Here is a 16,468-nt window from a genome sequence, read left to right on the forward strand (position 1 = left end):
CCTTCCAAAATATTTGCTCTGAAGATCTTCACATCTGAAAAGGTGGAGAATTAGGTAAGGGCTTCATTCAGGGCAGTTTTGCAGAGAAACTTAAGTGTCAGTTATGAAATCATTACACAGGTGATTAATTTTTCAGAACCAAAACAGTTCTGCTGGGGTTTCTTGTTTCAACAAAGGGTAGTACATACGTCGTTTTTTGAAAGATAGAAGGAAAGGACATAGATGGCATGTACCACAAGGCGAACATTTTGTTCAATGCTGCAGTCACGTTTATGGTCACTTTAATGGTGTTAGCTAAATGACTATGGTTAGATCAATATTGGAAATGGGAACGTGTTGCATTACTTAAAGAAAAAAAGCGCTGCTTTGAGGAAGAAGAGAAGCAGGAAGTTACATGTATATGATTTCATTGGGAGTTGTGCGAATGCCACTTTCAGTCATGAGTAGTGCTCAAGATAAATGCTCACGTGCAATTGCATTTCTCCTGTGCGATGACATCAGATACAGAAATCTGAAACAGATTTCTGTAGTACCCATTTTTCTTCTGGTCATTGCACTGTCTTTTAAGCTATGGGCAGCAAGGATTTCTATTACATGGTCAAAATTGCAATTAACCAAAATTTTTTATGCCAACCCTAGGTTTTAATTTCTCTCCTGGTCACATGGCTGTCTACTCATAGGATAAACGAGTTGTATTTTTCTGCTGATTGGTCATGACATATAAAGACACTGTATACATCTCTTGAATTTTTTGTTCAGTCCAGTTCTGTCTTAGATATACGGTAACTAATTCAAGACTAATAGCTCCCCATGTAGGTAAAACGAACTAATTGCATGTCTTCTCCTTAGCTATTTGCAAACAATAGGAGATGTACTCTGTGACAAACCACAGCACCTTCAGCAATGAGGTACGTAATGAGACATGGTGTGTGTGCTCTTTCTTCTCGTAGGCAAGGCAATTTTCCTGCCATGAATCAGAGCGGTATTATGGGATCCAGCTCCCCCTATACTCAGCCGATGAACAACAGCTCTGGCTTGATGAACCCGCAGGCTCCTCCTTACAGCATGGCACCTAACATGGTGAACAGTTCCACAGGTAATGGTGGGTAACCTTTCAGCAGTGGCCTTCCTCCAGCAATCTGCTTGACACTGCCAGCCCTGGGCTGGGGGCCGAGGGGTAGCCTGCTGTATTTGATTCACCCCGGTGGGTGGTTTGGAGTGATTCAAAACTAGGCTAAGGCATTGGCGTTTTTTTTGTACAGTAACTCATACATTTTTCATTAAGTCCTTTTGCACAGCATGTAGATGGGTACAATGTTCTGAACAGTTCCAGCAACACTCGGACCCAGTTTGACATAGCTGTTGACTAGCAAGTATATGTATATTTGTGTGTATGTGTCTGCAAGAGACAGAGAGAGAAAAACCTCATCTTTTGAGAGGCTGTTGCTCTTGCTTTTCAGTGTGTTAGTTCCCAAGATTGCAATTTCAGATGTTTAATGTGGTCCTGGTTCAAAAAAAAAAGATATGCACCTGCTCTGGCTTGAAGAAGCTGTAAGTTGAGCGCTTAAAATAATTACTCTGTTCTGAAAACATAGGCCATATTTGCTGTTTCCAAAATTCATATAACCATATATAGGGTTTCTTCATTCACTTATTTAAATATCAGTGTATGAAATGTAATCATAGCTTCCTTTTGAAAAAAACGCAAATTCAATGTAGCTGCTGGATTTATCCTTCATATCATAACTTGTGAATATAGAATTCCGTGCACCTTTGTGTGTGACTGTAAAGACAGGTGAATGTAGTTCTGTGCAAATGTGCTTTATCGTCCGTATTCAGCTTGAACTCCTAACAAGTATCCTTCATCAAGATAATACTTCAGTAAAGATCAATTCTTTGATTGGGATCGCTTTGGATGGAATTTCAATGACCCTGAAGTGGATCCTCCCAAAAACTTATTGCAGTTATGAAGTTTCTGTGCATGCTTTACTGTTTTCATTAGACCTTTCTGAAATGTTTGGGGCTTTGAAATTTTTCCGAAACCTGGATAGGTTGTGCTAGGGTGACTTGATGTTGTTTCTTTATCTGGTTTTGTTTCTACTTTTGTTTATTTCTTTAGAAGTGCCTTACTACTTAAATTGTGTCTTACCGAGAGCCTTTGTTTCGGTATCTTCCTTTCTGCCTGGCTTAGCCTGCACCTTTCCTTCATCCTTTGCCTCCTTCCCTATCTTTCCTCCCTGTCACTTGTGTAGGTCCCTGCTTTCTGGGCAGAAAATGGTCACTGTGAGATGCTAGTGTCTAAGTAAGTCCAGAGGGTTTCTTTCCTCAACATAGGAGCTCCTGAGACACTTAACAGTGTCGTATTTTTCAATAATATTATGTTACATTTCTGGATAGCAGAAGAAACAGAAAGGAAGCTGTTAATCACTAAGATTAAAAAAAAAAAAAGTCACTTTTTCCAGTTCTGGCTTGGAAGCCATTGGTTAGTCCAGACAGCACACTTCACCGTCTGGATGAAGAGGGAAAAGCTATTGAAAAGACCATTAGAAAATAGCTTGCTTTTCCCCCACCAGAGCTGTCCCAGGTAATATTATGTTTTGTTTGTGTAGTTATGTGTTTTGTCTGGCTTACTGAAATAAAATTACTTCTGAGCATTGAAACTGTGCTATAAATTCTATTTTGCTATTAGCAGAAGTAATTTTTCCCCCTTTTCCTTTGGCCCCCAGAGCTGCGAAAATAACCAACAGCAAACAGATGGCAGAGTGCCCTGCCTAAGAAGATTTATGTATTCCTAAGGAATAACCAGTTTAAAGGAAGATTCACAGAGGCTTTTTTGTTCAGATAATTCAGCCATTCGTTATTTCATACAGTGGAAATCCGTTCAATGCAAGGCCATTTATCCTAGCAGTCTTTTGTATGGGGTAGTCATACTCTTTTTATTGTGTTATGCATTCTGAAATATTGGATTTTTAATAATTTAAACATTTATCAGGGGGTTTTTCTGCTGCTGCATTTGTGAGGTTTTCTTTTGTTCCAGTTTTATTAAGTCAAAGACTACCCAATGGAAAGTAAGTATGAGATGAAGTAGAGGAGTTCAGTGCACCTCTTCTCCTCTCTGTGTGAGCAGACATGCATCTGGATTGCTTTCTGCAGCTGGTCCCTGAGGGCACACAGAGATGACACAGGAAGGGGGGAACAAAAGGAGAAAATGGTGTGAATGTGGGAATGCTGCATGTGCCCCTGTCCTGGCTCATCCTTTTGCTTGGCTTAAAGAAATGAAGGGCTGAGCTTAGGACAAGTGTGAACACAGTACTTAAAATGATGATGTCTGGAGCGGGGGGGTGCTTCTGGGTCAGCTCCGGCCCTGCGTTTGATGAGGTGGAGACGTTGCAGGTGATGCCTACTTACGGGCTTGAAAATGGCATTTTCTGCGGCACAAACACCAGTCAGGGTCTCAGGGTCTTGAGCCTTCCTGCCCCACAAGTATAAAGTCACAGGTCTGTCAGATAAAGCAGGGTTCGGTCAATGTGTGGGGCCAAAACCAAATGCAGCTGAGTGGCCGCTGCGTTACTTGACTTGTTCACGTGCACTGAGCACCAACAGCTGTGGTTTCACTTAGAGGTCGGTGAAAAACTGAGGTAAGCAATAGGGAGAAGTCAGTTTATTTGTTGTCAGGTTTTTGGAGAGTGCAGTTGTGTTGCCTGTTTTGAGGGAGGAAGGTAGGTTTTGCTTATACTCATTTTAATCAAATGCACTTTAGGGTTTTACTCTAAAATAGAGGAAGATTGTTGATGCTAATGGAATTGTTTTCATATGGTTTTGGAGCTTCAGTACAGCTAAGTATAACACTAGTTTTGCCACAGGTTTTTAGTCGTATCTATAACTCCTTATGACCAAATGATCCTTTTTTCTTTATTTATTTTTTTTTAATTAATGTCACAATTGAAAGGAAAATCGTGTTGCAGTTATGCATCCTGGTACTTCAACAGTGACTGTGCATCGAACTGTGGATTGCCAGCTTCTTCTCATGTAGAGCAGTTTAGGAGCACTGAAATTATGAGATCAGAGAAGTCAGATCCTTCTGATAAAGTATCCCATCCGTAACGACAACAAATGCTTCAAGAAAAAGTGCCAGAATCCCTTCAAAATTACAGAACAAATTGCCATTCAGAAAAATTGTATAACCTCCACTGTGCTTTTTGTATGTGAGTTTACATTTCCCATATATATATTTTAGATTCCCCCCACCACCCCCCCCAGTTTTTTAAATTCAGGCCTTAAAATGTATATAATAAAAGGAAATTTACAAAACCTGACATAAATAAAATAACAATTTCCTACTGTGAGCCTGAGTAATTCCAGTGAAAATTATCTTTAAAAAGAAGTAATATGGAATTTTGATCTCACAGATTTCCGTATTGTGCTTGCACAGAAACTGGCACATATAATCTCTGCTACTTCTGGAGGTGAACAAAGCAATAAAAAGGCAGTAATCTTACTGCTACAAAGATTGTTTCCTGATTTCACAACCTCTGTCCTACTGAAACCTTCCATTTTCTGGGAATTATTATTCCCAACAAACTTTTAACACCATAATACTTTACATAAAACATGAAATTCTGGGATTCCTAAAGTTACTTGAACTAAAGGAATTAAATGGATGCTCTTAATTAAAAATAGATACAACACTTAGCTTTTCATTTACATTATATATATTTGACTTTGTATTTATTTGGATGAATCTCTGACAGAGAAAGCTATCATATTTATGAATGTGAAGCATTCTTTTAGAAATCTTTATTTGTTTTCTCTGGTTTGCAGCTTGGTTACATTTTTTCTGAAAAATGGAAACCTCCATTTATTTCACTATTTTTTGGCTTTAATGCATATTTGTGAATGAGCTATTATATAATGCACATTTAAGCAAACTTCCTGGAGGATGTCAGAAGTCGGTAACAGCTGATGTATCCCATCCCCTGTACCCCAAACAAGTGATGACCATGACCCAATGGTCATTGAGTGACTGCACATCAAGCCAGCTCCCGGCACAGAGATGCCCGCGTCTCAGACTGCGTGCACTTGCCATCCCTTGGCCGAGACTTGGTGGGCAGAAAGGAGGCGCGACGCTGAGGTCCTTGGTGTCCCGCTTATCCCTTTCGGATAAGACACCCAGGATTGTGCTTTTCCTAGAGGTGCATGTTCATTTGTGGCAGGACATTAAGCAATGCTGTAGTCCCTCTGCCATTTTTCCTCTGGGGGTAAAAAGCAGTGAGGATCCTCTTGCCAACTCCACGTGAGTCACAAATTTGCTGCTTTTACTTCTCTTTTTTTTTCGGAGGGAGAGTGGTAAGGGAGGAAGGAATGTCTTAGAAAGGATGTGATATTCTGTTTTGTAGAGTGTGGTTTGTTATTGCACTAGCAATAAAGTGAAAAACAACGTTTGTGTGTTGCTACTCCTACAGTATTTCATCGTCTTCTGGGACTGATAGAGCAGCCTTTAGCAAAAAATAATACTTTGCTGCAGTTTTACTCATGTCAATATCTGCCTTTGAGTACATTAAATTCAGTGTGGAATAGTTAATTCAGGACCGTGACCCATACTTGCTTTTTGAAATCATTCTAGCTCTTAAATTCTTATAATAAGCCAGAGGCTAGTACTTGAAACCTATTCACAATATGCTACAGTGCTTTTTGAGTGAAGATTTCCCTGTTAACCTTCTCTCTAAAATGTTTTATCCTTTGGTCTGCACTTCACACGAAGAATTATTAGTACCTGTGTAGAAAGAGACCATGTCTTATTTTAGCAGTTTCGTGACAATAACAGTATTTCGCTGCTCAGAAAGGGTCAAAACAATGTTCTTGCTGGACCACTTTGCTAAAAAAGCGAAGGAATGTCTGTTAGCAAATCGCTGGAGAGTACATTTGCAAGAAGTTACGAAACAGCATTTCAGCAGTGGATAGAAAAGTAGCTGTGGAAGCATCTTAGGTAAAAGCTATAGGCACACTAGACAACCTTGCAATTGCTCGTAAAATCCTTGCAGTTCTCCTCTTATAGGTAGAAAGAAAGGATGCACATGAAGTAAACAATTTAGAACAAAAAGTGAAAACACACTTTTGGAAATTTTTTTTTCCATAATTGTCCCAACTGCTGATAGTTGTATTTGCATATGCCAACAAGAAATATTCAAAAGCCAAAACGAATTGGTATTTTTACATTTCTAAACGTGATTAATACAGTCAGAATATGTGTGGTAATTTGCAGACTAGCATTACTTGCCCTTTACATGAGGTCTTAAATTTGACCTCTCTAGAAAAGAAATCTTATAAAGGAATTCTGATGGAAACAAGACTACCAGGAGTGGGCACAATTATTATATTCTTTGTAACAGAAATACAATGTGCCAACCTAGATAACAGTGAGATATCAGCAGAGGATTTAGCCATGCAGAATTCTGGTGAAGAAGCGTGATTGTTAACTTTGCTTTGTTTGACCTCTCTCAAAATGCTTTAGAGGGGAAGGGTCATCTTTGGTTGCCTTGAAACTAAAACTAAGACTTCTTTTTTAGCGCTTTCACAGGATGAAATCTGTTAACTGTTAAAATGGATTTTGTATAACAGTTCTGCATCCCAGTTTGAAACCAGACTGTGGCATACATTTGACCATTTTGTACTATATTTTTTTTAAATTCCTAAAAGAAAAAGAACTTTTTTTTTCTAAAACTGTGGAATTCAAAACTAATATGTGTTAGGCTGCCATCCTTCACTTCATAATGGTCACAAGCCGCTCCAGCTCCTCGGTGTAAGGGCAAAATGCATACAAATCAAATGCTTAGTGGATGCTGGCTTCCCAGTATCATATTGCTTGGCTGTTTTGTTGAGGTTTCACACACATACATAAAAATAACAGCATTTTTAGCTGATCCCAATAGATTTTCCTCTGCAGCTGCATCACTTGAAAAAGGCTTTTTGTTCCAATTCTTCAAGTCTTAAGTATTGCAAGAATATTTTTTTTTACATCTCAATTATGATTTATGTGTTGTGATGACTTTAAGGGCTTGATTGGGTTACAAATGTGCTTTTCAAAAAACAAGAAAATGTGCCTATGAACAACACTGGCAGTTCAAAGCTGAATATTGAGCATACAGTTGTAAACTCACATGGCTGGGTAGGTTTTTTTGGCAGACCCGTAGTCTCAACCTGCAGTGATGCGAAAGATATTAGCAAATTAGCACTGCAGAGCTTGCCAGCATATTCGCCAGAGTCCTGCTCATGCTCTCACTGCTGTAATTAAAACTAATTATTTTCTAAAACATAGTAATACATGAATATGTGCAATAATCGTTTTGTAGTGGCCAATCTGTGAAGTATTTTTAAAGCTTCTTTGCCCCCTCCTCTCTTTGGCTTGCTCTGCAGTGTGCCTGCTGCCTCGTGCAAGCCGGCATTGTTGTTTTGCAGAGAGAAACGCTACTCTGGTGATGATCCGATTATTTTTTTTTTAAACAAGGATGCTTTGTCAATTATTAAAATCTGTAAATTTGGGATCTGTATTTTTTCCCTTTTTTATTGCCTTGTAGGCTTTTCTGTCCTATGTTTTTCTTACTTCAGATCCTTCTTTGTAAAAAGGGAGAGGAAGGAAAGATAATCCAGTCTTTCCTAAGTACTGTGCACATGGCTTTCTGTAGGGAAAGAATCACCTGGTGTCTTGCTGTTGTTCTCTGGTTATTTGCATTGATTCAGTGTCATGGCATCTTCTAGCATCTGATCTGCCCAGTATTTTCTGTCTATTTATCTGAATGTTTCTCCTTGCATCTTTCTAGAAATACAGGAACCCAGCAGCTCTGCAGCAATAATACTATACTTAGCACTTGCATCTTCAAATAAAAAACCCTTTTAACTCCTCACACCCCTGGGAAGCAACTGTGTGCCATTATCAGAGAAAGACATGTGTGTGTTCGTTATAGTCCCACCTCATTTTGACAGGAGGGGAAGATGTTGAGTGCCAGTTCTCCAACAGAGTGGAGTTTACAGCTTGTACTTCTGTAGTTAAGGCTCACAGTGGCTTAGCCATTCACACTGAAATCAGTAGGGGCAGGAATTATCTGCTGGACACCAACCTTACCACAGATATAATTGGTAATTCAGCTTTTCTCTCGGATTCAACATTGCAAACAAAATGCGCATCATTTTAATTTATGTTTATCTGTTGCTAAAGGGAAGGTGCAGTAGTTATTAAAATAGACAGTTGTTCTGTTAAAATGTAGCGGTCAAACGTGGAGAGAGTTGAAGACACCAGCAGCATGAAGAATTAATTTTACTTTGTAAAGTGGTTGTTGTTGTTGTTGTTGCATGGTACTTGTATTCTCGCCTTGTTCATTCTCTTTTATTTCCTGACTTCAACCAAAGAGGTTTCCAGGTTTCCGGACAAGGAATAACAGGACAGAGGTTGGATAATCTCTGCGCCACAATCTTGCAGCAGGAAGCGTGTTTTTTTCTTGCAAAGCCAAACATAGTCATGCTTAACTGCTTCTCCTGTTTTCGATTAGCACCTATGGGTCTTGCAGATATGATGACACCTGGTGAGTCCAAACTACCCCTTCCTCTCAAAGCAGATGGCAAAGAAGAAGGACCCCCCCAGCCCGAGAGCAAGTCAAAGGTATTTACCATCTCTGCACGTGGTGTTGGTTCAGCCCGCAGAAGTCTGCTGTGTTGTCCTTCATCTTCTGGTTTTGGCCTACCCACTTCTGTTCTTTCCTGCATGCCTTTCCATTCACGTGCAATCTCTTTGTTTGTTTCTTTTAATTTTTCTTTTTTATTTTCCTTCATTGTATGGATCTGAAAGTTACTAGTTCTTACGGCATTTTAACTTGCGGGGGCAAAGCAACCCAAGCCAAAAGTTGCGTGGGGATTTGGCTGTGCCAGCTGGGTGGGAAAGAAGGGTCTTGCCTGGTTTCAATACTTGCAGCCATTTTTCTCTGCCTTCAGTTATAGCTTCCTGTTTTGGCCGCCTCAGCAGCAGCAACATACTTTAATATTTTGCTTTCCTGCCTTATTTGATAAAATAAGGTGAACAGCTTGGTTTTTTTTTCTTTCTTTCATAAGGGGAAACCCATGCTTAGCATTCCATGTGAGCTTGAAATAAGCATGGTGGCTTAGTGACTTTAGCCAAGCATCCAGCAAACTTTCCAAATTATACTAATTAACAATGTTGTTTTAATACCTTATATATATATAAATATATTTATATATGTTTGTGTTTTCTGTATGTGTCTCTCTGTTTATATATAGTTTATATATAAAAATTGGTCAGTCTGTTAAACTGGATGTACTTTTTTTGTTTTTAATAAAGTTTGCCCTGCCTTTGTCATATTATTTTTTTTTTATTCCTCTACCACAGGATAGCTACAGCTCTCAGGGTATTTCTCAGCCCCCAACCCCAGGCAACCTGCCAGTCCCTTCCCCAATGTCCCCAAGCTCTGCTAGCATCTCCTCATTTCATGGAGATGAAAGTGATAGCATTAGCAGCCCAGGCTGGCCAAAGACTCCATCAAGCCCTGTAAGTGGCTCTGTTTTTTTTGGGTTCTGTTTATTTTTTTTGTGACTAATTATATTTTAATGCTTGCTTGTTTGTTTTGTAAATTCCTTTTCTTCATTATTTATCCACTAAACAGTTTTCTTTCATTATAACACTGGGTACAAATTCTGCTCTCGGACACATGACTGTAAGTTCCACTGCTTGGCTTCAGTGGGGCCTGAGCATGTTTATCCAAGGGCAAAATTTGTCCAAACAGCACTTTGAAATAAGAAAGAGTAAAATTGCCTGCATCATGCCAATGTGCTGTCTGGTAATACAGCAGTTGTTGTGAAGAAAACATCCTTCCTGTAATGCATCAGCTTCCAAGCATGCCGACTGTGTTGTTGAGGACGGTTCCATTTCTGTTCCTGGGCCCAAACTCCTTCACACAACTGACTTCACTCTGGTTGCTGCATTTGTCTTTGCTAGGAATGATTAGGGAAAAAAACAAAGCAAAACAAAATGAGAAACCTTCTCCTCTATTGAAACTGAGATCTATCAAAGTTTAAATTGTAGACTCAGCACTATGGAAAAGCTGCCATGTATGTTTTGGAAACAGTTTTCATTTTCAGTTGCGTATTTGGAAATACAATAATGAGGTTATCAGGGCACAGTCTAAAAGAAAATCGTTTCTGGTTTGCTTCATTCAGTTATTTTGAAATGACCCAGATTTTGAGTAGGAAAAAAAAACCCTGATGCATATGTGTTTTTAGAAAAGTATTTTTTAGATAAATAATGTTTAGTCATTCTCATACAGGTTGTAAAGAAAAACCTGAGAGAGATGTGTGTGCTAAAAATGGATTTCATCATATATATCTATTTATATGCACATAGAAAATCTTTATACATGTATAGAAAAGAGAATGCAGACATAAGCTTATATGGCCTATGGGAAGCAAATGTCCACTTGAACATTTTTGCTTTGTTTGTTTGACTTAGAAAAATATATGTTGTTCCTCTTTTCTTTTTACCAAAGGTCATAATGGTCAGAATTTCTCTGTAGAAAAAATACTGAAATATATTCTTGTGAAGAGTATAAAGGTTTTTTTCCCAACGTTAACATGTACTTAAATTAGCAACAATTCTAATACCTGATCTCAAGTATTGGGGTCATAAAGACAGGCCTCTGGTACTGAATTTTAACCTGAGTCTACTTCCTGATTAATAATACAGATATAAGATAGTAACTTAATTTTCACAAATTGATATGCTGAAGAGAATGTTTCAGGGCAAACAGAGGAAGGCCAATCGAAATGAAAAATATCTACCCATCCAAAAAACAGACATGTAGTGAAAGCCCTGAGCGAAGGGGCAGCATTGCATGAAATGCACCACCTGAATGTTTTGATGTTTATTTGGCAACAACTTTGAGTCTCAGAAGGCAGCTGGTGTTGCTTGTTCCCACAAAGTCTCATCTTTTTCTTCACAGCATTTCTGAAAGGGTGGTACCAAAAACCCTGATAGTTTTCTTTGTAGTAATGTTTTGGGTATTGCTTGTTTGGACGGTTTTCTGGAGGAAAGCAAGAGAGTTATTGCACAGGATAACACATCAAGTTCTTCCTCTGCAAGGTTACCAAGCAATAACACATTCCTGAGCTCATTGCATAAACTGCATACCAAATCCTAGAGTCGTGATGAATGTATGTGGAGTTTTTTCCATGTAAATATGCCGAAGTACAACATTGGAAAACATAAATGAAGCAAGTTTGTGCTTTCAGTTTGTTCTGAATACCCTTCTGTCCAAATGCTGCTGCATCTTTAGCTTCAGTTAGCTTCTTGGTACACAAATAGAGATAAATACAGTGCTTTGGAACTATGGAAGAGTGCTGTAAATTAGCTGATCGCTTTTTGCCTGTGAAGGCCAGTGTATTGGATAACTTCCATCGACTGCAACAGCAGCCTGACATAGACTGGAACGATTGATTGCAGGCATTTCGTTACACTTGAAAACAGTCTGAATTTGTTCATTAAATCCCGAAGCTGCTTCATGTGCTACAACTTCTCCATTCCAGCAGAGGATAAAAGCAAGGGTGAATGGTCTGTGATTCACTTCACAGTACCCTTGTGATCCTACTAAGTGGATCCTCTCTTTCAGGACTTTTATATGGAAGTGAGGCATGAGAAAATGTGGAGAAGAAATTATGTTTTGAGGGCTTTTCAGATACATAGGTAAAATCATAGAATCATAGAACAGTTTGGGTTGTAAAGGACCTTAAAAATCATCTAGTTCCAACTCCCCTGCCTTGGGCAGGGACACCTTCCACTAGACCAGGTTGCTCAAAGCCCCATCCAGCCTGGCCTTGAACACTGCAGGGATGGGGCATCCGCAGCTTCTCTGGGCACCCTGTTCCAGTGCTTCACCACCCTCATGGTGAATAATGCTTCTGGTATGCTAATTTTGCATATTAGTTTTGCATCCCTGACAGTAGTGAGGTGGCTTTAAAATTCTTAAAGAGAATTTGCAAGTGTGGGTGTGAATTATGCAGGGTCACTGCAACATAAATGAAACTGTAGTTTATGAAAACCCCATAAAATGCTGTTTATGTCTATAGGTACACATGAATATGATAGTGAATGCACCTGAATAGTACTATATCTCCATGGTGCTAGCTGTGAGGGGTCTGCAGAGTCCTTCAGGAGGAAATCTTGACAGACAATTGTGTCTTGCAAAAACCTCTGCCAGAGATTGGACTTCAGCAGTTTTTGCTGCCTGTGTATGTCAACTCTGTTCTGTAGTAAAATAGGTCTATGTCGTAAGTGTAATATTGGCAGTCTTTATTGAAGTGGTGAAAGTGAACAGTAGATAGTTGTACTAATATAGATGCTTAGAGATGTGTAAGAAAACAACTACCCACTGCCTTAATATGAAAAGAACTCCTACAGAAATTTCTGTTGCTCTCAAGGATTCTGCATACTCACCGTATAAGAGTCTGTGTATAATACAGTTTTAATGGGTGGTAGGTGCAGTAAAAATAAAGTATGGGGTCTGACAAATTTAATAGGAGAATTGGCTTTGGTATCCTTGTATTTAGATGCAGGATTTTCTACATCACCTATTTAAACTTGGCCAGTCATACCATGTAGCAGAGGGCCGGGGATTGAGGGCAGAATAGGATGCAACTGAATTAGTAAAGTTATGTTCCACAGGCTTGCACCAGCATTCTTTTATCACCAAAATTATCAACAAACGTAACAGAAGAAAAGCTCATGATCTGTATTCTTCCAGCATTGCCTGACATGCACTCATTTTAGTTAACAATCTGCTAATGGGATCATTTTGTAATAAAGCTTTATTTTCTGAGGGTTAACATGTATCTCTAGGCAAATTTAGGCTTCCAGCTGAACCTGCCCATGTGGAGCTGAAGTTTGTTTGTGTGTAGACTAGCTTGCACACATCTGTCATTTCTATATGTTTACATTTATAAAAATAGAGAAGATAAAAAGATCTTTACTCTTGGGGAATAGCATTCTTCCCTCCGGTGCATTCTTCTAAAGTTAACATTTCACTTTAGAAGAAAATTGCACCCATTTTACAAAGCATGACAACCTGAAAGCTCACACAGTAAGAAACACTTCTAACCTTGTGTAAACTGTGAAAAGTTTTCAGATGATAGTGTCATTTTAGAGCCTGCTGCCACACTGCTGAAAAGCAGCATCATTTCACATGTAGAGTAGAAAAACCCAGAATGAAAAATGGTTAACTGGTTTCCATTCTGCTCTGAATCTGATTCAAAAAAGATAATCTTACTATATAAAAATGAAAACGTAAAATGGGTAAATCTGAACATTCTTAATCATGAACTACCAGAAAAGTGAAACAGAAACTATTTTGTTTTCTCATGTTAGAATATAAGCACATGCAAAATCTTCTGAGTAAAAGCTGAAATTTCCCACCTTCATTTTTATTAGAGTCCCACGGTATCATGTCAGATTAAAACTAATGCTGATGAGCAGTACAGTAACTGTTCATATTGCAGTTGGTGGTGGAGTAGCTTCAGTTTGTTCAGCTGTTCAAGCCTATGTGATCATATATCTTCACTATAAAATCAAATTTGTAGCAACATGACTTGCCTACTTCCCTCTTTCCACCCATGCCCCCCAAAAATCTTTGGCAAAGTACGTTTGTTGAAAAGATTTAAACTGATTTTCTTAAACACCCAGATACGTAGCAAGTGATGCTTAGAGTAAACTGGTTGCCATTAGAGAGTCAGTTTGTGCTTTGTTTGCATAATCTACCGGACTCTTGTCAAAGTACTTTCCTGCCAGTGACCTAGTAAAACAAATTCAGCCTTGACTCTGACTTCAGTAGGAGTTGTGAGACAACTGAATCTGGTGCAGGTAAACTCAGGAATCACCTCGTTTCTAGGTAATACAGGTAATAATATCTGTCTGTAGGACGGACTGCTGCGAAGAAGTTACAGTATCAGGAAGCAAGGCAGAAAACTTTATAGGAGGCTATTTATTTAATTAAAATGAATATCCATTCACTGGAAAGAACAGCAATGGCTCACGGAACTGCTGGGTCACCCCCTTTGGATTCACATCTCTTTTCTCCCTGGCTGTCCTCCAGTGTGGCCAAGTTTCAGCTAATGGCTGGAGGGACATACAGAACCTGTCATGTTTTCCAGGCTAACGTGCAAGATGAATGGTGGCAATGCTTTTAAAAATCTTTGGCAGTTGGACGCTACCCCACTGCATCTTTGGTGTTGTTGAGTGCCAGTCCTCAGCAGCACGATGTGGGGATGTGGACAAAGTGGGTCATTCTGTAACATCTGTGAGGTGCAGCTGGGGTCTCGTTTAGAGGTGTTTCAACTAGAAGTAAGTTCCTGTTTGCTTCAGAATAGCGCTGTCTCCCATTCAAATAAGGAGAAGGCAAAGGAGGGAGAGAGTGATTGACTAGATGAGTTTAAAGAAGTGTCTACCACAATCAACAATCCAGTTTAGGATTTTACTATACAGACATGAAGGATATGTTTCCCTTCATATATTTGTCTCCTTTCCCAAAGCTTCATGTCAATCTTTTTCTCTTGTGTTTAATTCTGAACCACTTCCATCTTCTGCTGCTGAGCAAGTCACTTTGCCTTCTGCACGCAGGAGGGTTATCCTGCAGTAGCAGCAGCCCCTCTGTGTTGTCACCTCAGGGACACCTCAGCTAGGGTGTAGTGTGTAGTCCATCCACACGTGGCACAGAGCCCAGCTCACAGCGTTATATTGCACAGAAAAGATATGGTGAGAAGTTAGAGTTTGTGTAGCAGCCTCAGTGCTTTCTTCCATCTCCACAGAGAAGAAAAGGCATCGAGACAACATGAGCTTTGATTAGCTGTAAAGCCCAAATAGAGCAGCAGCAGAATGGGTGTGCTCCTGCACTTCTGCCACATGAGAAAATTCTGCTCTTTCCAAGTCTTTCCCTTTCCCTGGTGGTGGTTCAGCTCTGGTTGCTTTCCATCCCTGGTTTGACCAGGGCATAATACACTTTCTCTTTACAAGGTAAGACATATGAGATGACTATATTCTGTTCTCCTTCAAGGGAGGGCTAGCTACTCGTAAGCATTATTGCCTCCAACAGCTAATTAGCAGTTCACAAAGAGTATGGCCACCAGTCTCCTCGTACTGTAGGCACTCTCATCTTGATTCTTGGGCAGCAGTGGTGTGAAGAGGTAGTAAAGCATAACCACGCTTTAGGCTACTCTTGTGCAATTCCTGTTCTGGAGAAACGCCTTCAGGTTTTCTAGCCCCTTTTGAGGGGCAAAGGGGAGAGGGTTGATTTGGTTTGTTTTTAGGATTATGTAAACTTGTGTGGGACAAACTTGGTTTTGACTTTACCCAAATTTTTGCTTACAAAGCACTTTGAGATAAGTGGATGAGAAGCACTATATGAGAGCTGCCTCTTCTTAAAATAATATGAGGCAACATCAGAAACTTGCCTTCTGGGATCCAAAGTTCAGATTGTGAAAGAAATATGAGAATGGGGAGTTTGGGCCCTTTATTTTAAAAAGCTGAATTTTCCTTATATGGACAGAATGTACTGTTTGTGCCTGAACTAGTAGCCTTCATTCCTGACTGTTGTGTGATAGCTTTAGTTTGTTTGACATCTTCTCTTTTTCAGTGTTGTGAGTTTCTTACTTTCTTTTCCCTCCCTCTCCCACCCTTCCCCCAACTCTTTTTTTTCTTCTTGCGACTTAGAAATCAAGTTCCTCTACCACAACTGGAGAGAAGATCACAAAAGTCTATGAACTAGGAAACGAGCCGGAGCGCAAGATGTGGGTGGATCGGTACCTGACGTTCATGGAGGAGAGGGGCACACCCGTGGCCAGTCTGCCAGCTGTGGGCAAGAAGCCCCTGGACCTGTTCAGGCTCTATGTCTGCGTCAAGGAGATTGGAGGTTTAGCACAGGTGAGAAGAAGGGCTTGAAAGTGAACCTTTTGAAAAGTGATGCACTTTTTTTTCTAGACTGTTTCCTGCTGGTTACATGGTTACATTTTTAGCCCTGACAGTGGTTGAAGAAAATAGTTTCATGCTTTAATATTTGTCCAGAGTTCTTTTTTTTTCTTCATAATTGCCTTAAAACTCTACAGTTTGAATCAAAATTGGCCATTGCTCTAGACAGATGAAATTGTTACCTGTTCGGGGGAATGCAGTAATGCACCAAGAGAAGAAAAGAAGAAGAGGCCATTAGATCAAAGTTATGAGTAAGAAATACATGATAGAGCTGAAAGGAAAAGGAGATTTTGAAATCCATCCTTCTCAGATAGGGATACTGCCTCTAAGACAAATCAATTCATCTCTCCACAGAAGAGGCAGAGATACATTATTGAAACACAGTCCTTCATCCCAAATCTTTCATCTCTGAGTGTCTCTGTATAGTACATTTGTTTCTTAGACAGGGACTGTGCTATC

General features: G+C 39.6%; 1 protein-coding gene across 7 annotated transcripts in view; it reads left to right on the plus strand.

The window, feature by feature from the left end:
- Positions 1-16,468, plus strand: part of ARID1B (AT-rich interaction domain 1B) — a 330,843-nt gene that overhangs the window by 285,909 nt on the left and 28,466 nt on the right. For 5 of the 7 annotated variants that reach the window (XM_082048491.1, XM_082048493.1, XM_082048496.1 and 2 more), the window contains 4 exons: positions 951-1,096; positions 8,544-8,653; positions 9,395-9,553; positions 15,755-15,964. In XM_082048491.1, the coding sequence (XP_081904617.1) occupies positions 951-1,096; positions 8,544-8,653; positions 9,395-9,553; positions 15,755-15,964 (625 nt within the window). The remainder of the gene's footprint in view (positions 1-950; positions 1,097-8,543; positions 8,654-9,394; positions 9,554-15,754; positions 15,965-16,468) is intronic. The other 2 variants (XM_082048495.1, XM_082048497.1) reach the window with 1 other exon arrangement.

This window comes from Streptopelia decaocto, assembly GCF_964273445.1.
Source record: "Streptopelia decaocto genome assembly, chromosome: 3".
NCBI lineage: Eukaryota > Metazoa > Chordata > Aves > Columbiformes > Columbidae > Streptopelia > Streptopelia decaocto.